At 37.7% G+C, this 12,212-nt stretch overlaps 1 protein-coding gene across 5 annotated transcripts in view; it reads right to left on the bottom strand.

Moving 5' to 3' along the window:
- Window positions 1-12,212, bottom strand: part of STRBP (spermatid perinuclear RNA binding protein) — an 87,999-nt gene that overhangs the window by 65,359 nt on the left and 10,428 nt on the right. For 4 of the 5 annotated variants that reach the window (XM_023730717.1, XM_023730718.1, XM_023730715.1 and 1 more), the window contains exons 2-3: window positions 5,568-5,736; window positions 887-1,107 (exon numbers count right to left, since the gene is read on the bottom strand). In XM_023730717.1, the coding sequence (XP_023586485.1) occupies window positions 887-1,107; window positions 5,568-5,570 (224 nt within the window). In that variant the 5' untranslated portion in view covers window positions 5,571-5,736. Of the gene's footprint in view, window positions 1-886; window positions 1,108-5,567; window positions 5,994-12,212 lie in introns of those variants that run through there. The other variant, XM_004375646.2, reaches the window with a different exon arrangement.

The raw sequence follows: 12,212 nt of genomic DNA on the forward strand, positions 1-12,212 counted from the left end.
GTCCTCCACCAGACTGAGTTCAGTACAACTAGATGGTGCCCAGCTACCACCACTGACTGCTTTGACAGGGATCACAACAGAGGGTCCTGGACAGAGCTGGAGAAAAATATAGAACAAACTTCTAACTCACAAAAAAAGACCAAACTTATTGGCCTGACAGAGATTGGAGAAACTCTGAGAGTATGGCCCCCGGGCACCCTTTTACCTCAGTAATGAAGTCACTCCTGAGGTTCACCCTTCAGCAAAAGATTAGACAGCCACATAAAACAAAACGAGACTAAAGGAGCACAACAGCCCAGGGACAAGGAGTAGAAGGCAGGAGGGTCAGGAAAGCTGGTAACAGGGAACCCAAGGTTGAGAAGGGAGAGTGTTGACATGTCGTGCGGTTGTTAACCAATGTCATAAAACAATATGTGTACTAACTGTTTAACGAGAAATTATTTGTTTTGTAAATCTTCATTTAAAGTACGATAAAAAAAGAAAAAGAAAAACCCATTAAAATGCATTTTCCTGCACTCTTTCTTCTACACTAAATTTTTAAAACAGCTAGGTCAAACACACTACTATTTATTTCAAAATTTAGGAGACTAAATCAACATAGGAAAAAGATGACATACCATAATCTTCAAACATGAAGATTTTAAAGGGCCTGGTGTACTCCCAAAAGGGATCCTAAACAAGTTGATCTTCTTTTTCTGGCTCTATTCATTATCCCTTTCTTGCTTTCCTTTCAAATTATCTCAGAAAGAATCCACATAACATTTACTTCCTGATTATAGTCATGTATGTGAGAAAACCCAAAGAATACATTATCAAACTTAATCCAGGATCCACAAGCTTTTCTGTACGTGACAGTAAAACATTACAAAGGTCAGGTCACACTCACTTGGAATAGTTTTCTACGGCCTCATCTTTCTTCACTTCTGTCTCACCCTCTGTTTTTGTGCCTTTATTTGTTTCATCCAGCCAATCTGAGACATGTTTAAGAGCACATTCAACTGTAGACACCATATTCTGAACAGCTTCAAGTTCCTCCGGAGATGGGTAAATTGTTGAATGCTTCACCATAACATGGCGATCATCATTGGCAAAAGATCGAATGGATCTCTGTCAGAAGGAAAAATTATTAAGTCAACAAAAGAAATGTTACCCAAAACGGATTACATATAAACATAGGTCTACTCACAGCATTGTCAAACAACTGTGAAATAGTTAAAACTGAAACAATAAAAAATTGCTCAGAAATGGAAAATCAAAGCTCTGCTGAACTCCACATCAGAAAATTAAAGATTCCTCATTCATGTTTTGGTCAAGGTTCACCCAGGTCACACTCAGCATTACACATATGCTATCTTTAAGGTGCACCCATGCGTTCTGAATACCACTTCAAAAAAGGCCATCTATATCACACATCATCTGCAAGAAATAGACACTTCCTAGCTTCAAGAGAATCTCTAGAAATGTATGATAGTGACTTATGAGACTCAAACTGCTAGAGAGTTTTTCACCTTGAAAAATAAATTTCATAATACAGTAATAATATAAAATACAAAGTTAAGTTTAAACACTACAGGAAAATATGCATTACATTAGAATACTGTTTACTATTTGGCATTCAAACCTTTGGTACAAGGTTTTATTTTTAAAATAGATTAGTGGCAGACATTCCAAATTCCAAGGTGGGTAAAATATATACTGCAAAAAAATCAACTTTCCAAGTTAATTTACAGATTTATTACATTCTCAAACAAAATCCCTCAGGATTGACTTACCTACTTAAAACTTAATAAAAGTAATTTGAAAGTTCATTTGGGAAAAAAAAAATCAATGACTATCAAAAAATATTCTACCAGGATGGACTGGCAGTACCACTATGCTAAAACAAAATATTAAAACAAAAAATAGCAGTAATTAAAATAACATGCCAGCCCAGAAACAGAATGAATTTCATAAGAATTTAATAGATCCTTCATGAGGCACACATCAAAAAATATTTAAATATTTCTAAATTTACAAATACTATGAAGGTATTTATACCAGTACACAGCAAAATAAATAACCTGGTGAGTTTTCCATAATACCAAAAGTATTCAATATGAAGGTTGGTTTACAGTGTCTTTACTTACATGAAATTATGTGCTGGTATATGGTAAATATTTTGTTTTAAAGTCTTACTGAAAAATAAAATACTGGTAATCCTTCATCAGTCCTGCCTTTTTGTTTTGTTTTTGTTTGAAAATCACAATTTAAAATCTTATTAGTTTGGAAACTAGCAAATTAACACCGCAGTAACATTGTTCCCTATAAAAAGAAGCAAACTGAAAAAGTAGGCAATCCTTTGAAACCCTCAATCATTATATAAATACAGCACTAAAATCAATAATAAAGCTTTTTTTTCCTAGATAAAAAAAAAAAAATCTCTGTCTAAATATCTTTCTTGCTCAACTTCCACGACCAGTTTTCCAACTGGAGCCTTACATCACAAAGAAACACGCTTTGTAACCACTTTATGCGATCAAGGAACAAGAAAACAAGAGTCACATAATGAGTTGGAGATGCCAGGCTTTTAGCTGAACAGATCAATTAGCCAAGTTGCTCAGTCCAACACACTGGCCTCACCTTAACAAAATTACATATTGCTACACAACAAGAAAAATTATATAGACTGCCAATGTTACATCCAAGAAAGTTAAATCCAAGAGCCTATCGTATGTGATAGGTCAAGCACCATAAAACAAAGGTGAAAAGAAGAACTGAATAAATGGTATTAGGAGAAAAAAAACTGGACAGCATTCCTAATTATTCAAATAAGCTTCAAATGGATTTTTTAAGTTAAATGTTAAAAATTAAATTGGAAGCACTAGGCAGAAACAGAAAGTTCTCACTCAAATTGGAGATGTAAGATTTAAAGCAGTAGAAGACATTGGAAAAACTCGACCAACTAAATTATATAAAAGTACAAAATTTCTACACCAGAAAATTTAAAGAATAAACTAGGGTAGGAATTTGCATCAACTATGACAAATAATATATATAACATTTATTTAAGCTTTAAGACTAGCAAGACTAAAATAGGTAAATGAGGTGAAGAAGTAAACAACTCACATGGGAAGAAATACAAATAACACTAGGGTTTTTTCACATCTCACCATAAAACTAGGGGAGGCAGGGCCAAGATAGCAGAGTAGTCAGAAGCTTCTAGCAGACCCTCTTACAAAAAAGACCCGAAAAAACAAGTGATTCGATTATATATGGCTATCTGGGAGCCCTGAACATCAAAGGCAGAGTTGAGGAACCAGACGGAGTGGCAGGCGGAGGGAGAGACGGTTTGGAAGCAGCAAGGAGTTGCCAGACCTGATCCGGTGAGAGCCTGGGTCCTTCAGGCCTGATCAGCTCAGGGGGCATTGGTGAGGCAGGCAAGCAGCCGAGCTCAGGAGGCACATTTTTCACACTGGGAGAGACCCAGCACCAGAGACTCTACACAGCCACCCAGTGAGAAGCAACCCTCCATGAAAGATAAGTACTTGCGTACCGCTTACCGCGCCGATGAAAAACACCCCGCTTAGGGAAAAACCTCTCTCCCATTTACCTCCCCACTCCCTGCTCTTCACTGGGTCCTGGACCAGCTTCAGCAATTGCGAGTCCCCTGGGCCAGAAGTAGGATCCGTCACATGCCCGGAGCCATTCTCCCTGGCTTGGAGAGTAAACAAATTAACAAACAGGAAAAAATAAACTGCCAGCTCCTCTAAGCCAGGAACCCAGGGTAGGCACAGCTCTTTTGTCCAAGCGCAGGCATAAGGGATCCATGGACTTTGAGTGCCTTTCCCTCTGCACAGACTTGTGTGGACCCATCTCAACAGCATAGGCCCTCATTACCGCAGTACAACAGGGTATATACTGGAACTCTAACTTCAACTGTTTCAGTTGTGAAGTGGCAGGTTCATGACATTTGACACTGCTCTGCCAATTAAGCAGGGTCTTCACCTACCCACATCAGGGGCCTGAGGACTGGTGGCTTCACCCATGCCACCTTACCACCTGCGAGAGGGGCCATGAATAAGAGGTGCCCCCCAGTCCTTACAGCCAACAGCATTAGGTGCTCAGAGTCTGGCTGCAAAACCCACCCACCTACGCACTCTAGGACACTCAGGGGCAACTGTCAGCCCCCCGCTTTGCTCAGAGCGTGTCCCCCTGCTGCAGCCAGATACCTGTGCCTACACCAATCACCCATGCCTGTCTAGAACTGTAAGTGAGAGCCTACACCACACACTTGGTAGCTATCTACCTGGGCACCCGAGCTGAATCCATACAGGAGGAGTGGGCGGACTCCTGAGCTCACATACCTAGTAACAGACCTAACCAGCTGGTGACAGGACATTAGAGCTTCAAAGGTGCCAATAATCAAACTAGCTCATATGAGCAGACTTTTGGGGCATATCAAAACAAAACAAGAAGCTAGGACACAGTAAACAAACATGAAAATAAATAAATATAATAACTTATTGATGGCTCACAGACAACAGTCAATATCAAATCACATAAAGAGGCAATCCATGATGGCTTCAGCAAGCTCTCAAAACAAAGAATCTAGAAATTTTCAAACTAGCTCATACAAGCAGCCTATTTGGGCATATCACTATAAAACTAAACAACAGGGAAAATTCTCAAGTTAACATTGCTTTCCCACCATCCAGTACTAAAATATTAGTAGAATGTCTTCTGTAAAGAGCAAGTCAACTAGTTAGTTATTAACCCTTAGCACAATTTTTTTTAAATCAAGTATCATTTAAAGAAATACCACCAGACTTCCTAAACAACATATTCTAAACATACTGATGATTAATATTTTTGTGCTTTTCTCCCACTCAATAAAGTCTTTTTTAAATCTTTTCTCACTTATGCTTAAGGAAAAATTCACACAACATCCTTCAGAATCAAAATATTAGTGGGAAAAAATCAGCACATTTTACCAGTTAAAAAACTAGGCACCAGAGATTATGAGCCTCATCTAACATCACAAATTTAAATCTGAACTCTCCACAAAAAGCAAAGTTTCCTCGATACTCATTTCAGTGCCTCTAATACACTCAACACTTGACCTTATTATTTTAAAACCATTTTTTACTTTTTTAGGTAAATACTCCCACATTTTATAAACTCCTATAACATTCATATCACTACTTGTAGTAATGGTTCTGGATTTTTTATTTTTAAGGGGAAAAACCGAACTTCAGGTAGAAGACTAGAGAAAAACTACACAATTTTGAACTCACAGTCACCTTGCAATTTGCATTGGTTTGCTAATGCCAGTTTTATTAGAAAATATTACTCATGAGCATTCCTTCCTTTGTTTTTAATACTTTATGGCCTACAGGCTTATGGGGCTCCATCTTGTAGTTTAAAGGGCTCGTAATAAATCTGAACTCATTTGCTTTGCTTAAATAGTAGAGTGCCGTCTTTATCCAATGCACTAGAGCCAAAAATTAACACCGTTAATTGTTAACACTTACAATTTTAGAGTACTGGAATCTTTTGTAACTAAATTAAGGAAAGATAAATTAACCTACCATGATTTTCTATAGTATTTTAGCTTCTTTTTACGATCCTTTCCTCTCTTTCTTGTCGTCTTCACTAGACACTGTTTTGTGTGACAGAGCCTCCTCATAAGCCTGAGTCCCCTGACAGCTCAGAATCAATACTGCAAAGATGTTTGGAGACTTGTTCTCTGGACTATACCTGCAAGAGAAAAGGAAAAACAACTTTTCAAAAATACTAATTTACGATTAGTTTCAAATCTGAGTGTGGAGCCCATAACACGTTTATTAAAAAGAAAGAAACTTTACAGAAGAAAATTATCTCATTCAAACAAAAAGCTAATAAATCCTTTGAAGGCCTGGGCCCAAGAGTCTAGGTAAGGTTAAGCCAAGGTGGTAGGGCCAGAAAAGTAATCTCCCTCGTAGCCACAATGTAGCAGCTGGCTGACTTATAGTCCAGATAAATACATTAGTAGACACAGATCCTGTCAAGACGTACCCTATAGAAAAGGTAATACTACTATTTGTGGCAACCACGCTGCATTTAACCATCAAGTGTTCCATTAGAAATTGGCATTAGTCAGACCCATCTGAAAATGCAGTAGAGGAGAAACCTGGAAATATAAAATTACCATTGGTTGTAACCATGATACCATAATTAGACCACTTTTCCATTTGATATTGCCGTTAAACAGACAGTATACGTTGCCATGTTTGTTCTTCAACCATTTTTAGACCTAAAATATTCCTCTAAACTCCTTGAGAGACCCTGCCCCCCTCTTCATTCTATATATAGTTATATGCCAGACTCCTGAGTATTCAGTAACCCTGACTTCATTATCCTTAAATGTCCCTCTCCAGAATTCCACTGTATATTTCTGCCCAGAAGCCTAATAACCATTCTGTTACCCACTTTGTTCCACCTTTATGAGTATTTAGTCCATATAGGATAAAAGCCCTCCTGAGCACTGATTAAAATCCTAATACATTATAAACTCAGCTATTTAAAACAAACAAAAACAAAAACACGATATGAAAGCACAACAGACACTTTAACTACATGGATATCAGAAAGAGAAATTTATAGCACATATCATATAAACTCACAAGGAAAATAGCTTCCTCTTCATCTAAATACCTTTCCTTTAATCTGATGGGAGGGTGAACCCCTTTGACTATTAACAATAATAGTTTCCTAATTCTATCAATTGCTCTCTTAAAGAAAAAAATTGCTTTTGAATTTTTGGAACCAGGAACATTAAAGATATGACATTCAACTCTCCTCAATCCATCAAATAAAAACACAGACCCACAATTATACTTAAATGATACTCAGCTGTGGCCTACAGCGTACCACCGCCCCACCCCCCACAAATGCATAGCCTGTAATCAACTTCCCTAACTCTGGTTTACAAAATCTACTTGAAATAAGATAATAATCAAGGCAAATTCTAAGCAGCGGGTTTCACACTTGACCTATCAGAAGGATTTTATTTGCATTTCTAACAAGTTCCCAGGCAATGCTGGTTAGAGAACTACTAATACAGCAGTGGTTCTCTCAAAAGTTAGTATACACAAAAATCACCTGGGGATCTTGTTAAATTTTAGATTCTGATTTAGTATATCTGGGGTGGAAATGAAAATTCTCAGCAGGGGTTCCATCAGAACAAACTGGTTCGAAGCCCTGATACTAGAGCTTGATTTAAAAAAAAAAAAAAGATATGTAACTAAATAGAGATTACTTAGGTCATTAAGGAGTCCTGCTGGCACAGTGGTTACACACTTGGCTGTTAACCTAAAGGTCGGCGATTTGAACCCACCAGCTACTTCCATGGGAGAAAGACGTGGCTGACAGCTTCCATAAAGATTTACAGCCCTGGAAACCCTAAGGGGCACTTCTACTCTGTCCTATAAGGTCACTGTGAGTCAGAATTGACTCAACGATAGTGGGTTTTTTTTGTTTTTTGTTTTTTTTGTACTTTGGCTATTACGCATATCACATTAAGGTAAGGAGTGAATACACAAGTGCTGTAATTCCTAGCGTTTTTTGTACAACTCTGTCAATCTGATTGAGAAAAAGTTAAATTATGTTATCCCTATCTAAGTAGATACAGATAAAGTGTAACACATTTTTAAAGAGTTTCCCTTCTTAAAAAATAGTTAAAATAGTGGATAAAATTCTGGCCTTGAAATAAAAAAACTCAGCTTTGCAATTTAATAGCTATGTGACCTTCGGGAACTATGTAACTCAGAAAGTACTTAATTTCTCTGGGTTTCAGTTTCCTTTATCTTTAACATGAACAACTGTTCTATTACTAATTAACAGCTAACATTTATGGAACTCATACTACATACTAGGCATTGTTCTAAGAGCTCTTCATACATTAAGTTATTTAATCATCACAACAATCTCAATTATTGTCTCCATTTAACACATAAGGAAACTAAAGCCTAGAAAAGTTAAATAACCTAATTAAAATCACAAAGCAAGTAAACAGTACAGCCAAGATTCAAACCTAGAACCCACTGCCTTTGAGTGGATTCTGACTCATAGCAACCCTGTAGGATAGAGTAGAACTGCCCCATAGGGTTTCCAAGGAGTGCCTGGTGGATTCAAACTGCCAACCTTTTGGTTAACAGCTGAACTCTTAACCACTATGCCACCAGGGTTTCCAGATTCATCTAGGTTCAAAATTAATACTATGTCAGCTTTAAAGCACCTATACTTTTGTTAAGGGATAAACTTTAGCTATTTCAAAAACATGTCTACGTGAATTACGTACTGTGACCAGACAGTACACAGGCTTGCGAGTCAGGACTAGATTAAAGTATCAACTTTGCCACTTAACTTCTCTGAGCCATAGTTTTCTCATCTGTACAGTGGGGTGAATAGTATCTACTTCAAACTAAATGACAGGTTATACAAAAAACACCTGATCATATCTGCCAAATAATACACGCTCAATAAATGGTTCTTTTTAAAAATCAAACAAAACTCAGATTTCCCAATGTCAAATAAAAATGTTTATATATCAGATATGGATATATTTTTCTGAAAAACTGAACTTGGAAAATGTTAGCTATGCTCTACTTATGAGTAAGAGCAGCCTTATGTAGCAGATGGAATGTATACAAATAGGCATATATGTGCATGTTTATCACTTTTTCTTTAACTATCCTTTAAAGGTGAAAGAATGACTGTTCTTGATGTTCAAACTATAAAATTTAGTCAAATGTTCAGTGATTTTTTTCTGAAATGCAGCAAGGAAAGAATATTAAAAATTAAGGCAAAAAATTATGTAAATAGACTTACTTTCTTAAAAATTTCAAGTAATGTCCTAACAGTTTGATGTGGAACTCAGGAAATTATTTACTCTCAAAAAATACTATTTCTACATGCAGAAAAATAAAGCACAATCCATGCCTCACACTATACACAAAAACAAATACAAAATGGATTCAGGACATAATGTGAAAACTAAAACCATAACATCTTTAGAAGAAAATGGAGGGGCAACGCTGTCCAGCCTAGCTTTTAACAATGGATTATCTAATAACAAAAGCACAAACAGCAAAAGACAAAATAGACAAATGAGACCAAATAAAAATTTAAAACTTTTGTTCATCAAAAGATTTTACCAAAAAAATGAAAAGAAAAGCTACTGACTAGAATATCTTCAGAAACTATATATCCGTAAGAACCAAATAACCAAAATATATATCAAACTTCGACAACTTAACAACAAAAAAACAAATAACCCAATTATAAAATGGGCAAAGGACTTGAAAAGACATTTCCCCAAAAAGGACATTCAAATGGCTACCAAATATATGAAAAGAAGCTTAACGTCATTAGTCATCAGAGAGATGTAAATCAAAACCACAACAAGATACCTACCATTTCACTCCCACTAGTATGGCTAAGATTAAAAAAACAAAAACAGAAATAGCAAATGTTGGTGAGAACATGCGGAAATTGGAATGCTTATCCATTGCTGGTGGGAATGCAAAATGGTACAGCCGTTGTAGACAACAGTGCAGCAGTTCCCCCAAAAAACTAAAAATAGAACTACCATAAGACCCAATAATTCTACTCCTAGGTATATACCCAAAAAGACCTGAAAGCAGAGAATCAAACAGATACTTGTACACCCATGTTCATTTTAGCACCGTTCACAATAGCCAAAAGGTGGAAACAACCTAAATGCCCATCAACGAACGAATGGACATAAGCAAAACGTGGTATATACATACAATGGAATGCTACCCAGTCAGTAAGAGAAATGAAGTCTTGATACACGTCACAGATATAGACGGAGCCTGAAGACATTATGCTGAGTGAAAGAAGTTAATCACAAAAGGACAAATATTGTATGGCCTCACTTACATAAAAAGACACCACCCAAAGCAAACTTGTTGCCGTCAAGTCAATTCTGACTCATAGAGACCCTAAAGGACAGAGGAGAACTGCCCCATAAAGTTTCCAAGGCTGTAATTTTTAAAGAAGCAGAATGCAACATCTTTCTCCCACGGAGTGGTTAGTGGGTTCAAACCACCAACCTTTCAGTTAACAGATGAGCACTTAACCACTGCACCTCCAAGACTCCCATAAAAAGACAAGCACACCTACCTGGAGTAAAGGAGAATGAAGAACACCAAAAACACAAGGAAAGTATTAGCCCAAGAGACAGAAAGGGCCACATAAACCAGAGACTTCATCAGCCTGAGACCAGAACTAGACAGTGCCTGGCTACCACCAGTGACCACCCTGACAGGGAACACAACAGAGAGTCCTTCATGGAACAGGAGAAAAGTGGGGTGCAGAACTCAAATTCTAGTAAAAGGACCAGACTTAGTCGTCTGACTTGCGACTGGAGGAACCCCAGAAGGCATGGCCCCCAGACTCTCTGTCAACCCAGGAACTGTACTGATTCCTGAGGCCAACTCTTCAGACAAAGATTGGTCTATGGGACAGAAAATGATACTTGTGAAGAGTGTGGTTCTTAGCTCAAGTAGATACATGAGACTAAATCGGCAGCTCCTGTCCAGAGGTGAAAAGGCAGAGAGGGTCAGGAACTGATTGAATAGACACAGGAAATCAGGGGTGGAAAGGAGAAGTGTGCTGTCACAGTACAGGGAGAGCAATTAGGGTCACGTAACAATGTATGTATAAAGTTTTGTATTAGACACTAACCTGAATTGTAAACTTTCACTTAAAGTACAACAATAAAATTTTAAAAAAACAAAAAAAGACATGCACAGGCAAATGCACAGAGACCAAAGTTTATTAGTGGTTACCAGGGGCAGAAGGGAGGGAGAAATGGGGTGGGGGGGTGGCTACTGCTTATGGAGTACTGAGTTTCAGTTTATGGTGATGGAAAAATCACATTAAGGGTAAGGTTGCACAGCCGATTAACGTAATTGATGTCAATAAATTGCACACCTGTAAAAAGTTGAATTGGCAAAAGTTGTGTGAGATATATTTACAACAACTTATAAAAACAAAAAAAGAGTAGCTGCTGAGGCTGCTTAAGTACAACCAAAAACCTCAAGGAATTTGGTTCCTTGGTTTGGGCCATTTAGGGTCATGGTTTCATGGGACATCCCAGTTAATCAGCCTAATATACATGTTTATAAAGTACTCCTGGTCTACCTCCTAGTTCACTGCGTAGTGCCTGGGATCTTAAAAGCTTGCAAGCAGCCATCCAAGACACAACAATTGGTCTCCACTTGCCTGGAGCAAAAAAGGAAGAAGGAGAGTGTGGGATAGCAGGAGGAAATGGAATGTGTGGCTAACTCCCTCCAGGAACAACTGCCTCCTCTGCCATAACACAAGATGAACTGGGCGGGGCCAGGCTACCATTACTGAACATTTCGACCAAAGATTCTATAGAAGAATCCTGACCAAAAGGGAGAAAATGCAGAAGAGTATTTAAAATCCTAATGGAATCCAGACCTTCTGGAGCCATAGAGGCTAAATGAACCCCCAAAACTACTGCCCTAAAATAATCTTTAAACCTTAAACCAAAAATCTCTCGTTAAGTCTTCTTAAAACCAAACAAAAGTTTAGCTTAACTAGTAAAAAAAAGGTCTGCCTTGAGCATTATGCTCTTTTAAGAACTATCTATGTGGAATCAAATTGACAACAGCAAAAAAGATTAGGTAGGAACCCTTAGGGGACAGTGAGTTTATGTGAATGGAGAAGGAACAACTCAGAAAAGGAAGGTGAGAATGGCCGCACAACTCGAAGAATGTAATCAATGTCACTGAAATGTACATGTAGAAACCTGAACGGGTATCTATGTTTTTGCTGTGTACATAGTCTAAACAACAAAACAATTTTTAAAAATAGTAAAAGACTAATATGCCACCTCTCCAAAAGAAGCTCTGTAAAAATCCAGGTTCTACTTTTCCATTAGGAGTCCTGGTGGCTCAACGGTTAAGCACTTAGCTGCTAACCAAAAAGTTGGTTGTTCAAACCCACCCAGCCACTCCATGAGAGAAAGACCTGACCATCTGTTACCATAAAGATTTAGACTAGAAAACTCTATGGGACAAATACTGTATGAGACCACTATTATAAAAACTCAAGAAAAGGTTTACACATAGAAAGAAACAATCTTTAATGGTTACAAGGGAGGGGAGAGGAGGGGAAGGGATGGGAGAGGATGGGAGAGA

Source organism: Trichechus manatus, unplaced genomic scaffold (assembly GCF_000243295.1).
Source record: "Trichechus manatus latirostris isolate Lorelei unplaced genomic scaffold, TriManLat1.0 scaffold00038, whole genome shotgun sequence".
In the NCBI taxonomy this organism is placed as follows: Eukaryota; Metazoa; Chordata; class Mammalia; order Sirenia; family Trichechidae; genus Trichechus; species Trichechus manatus.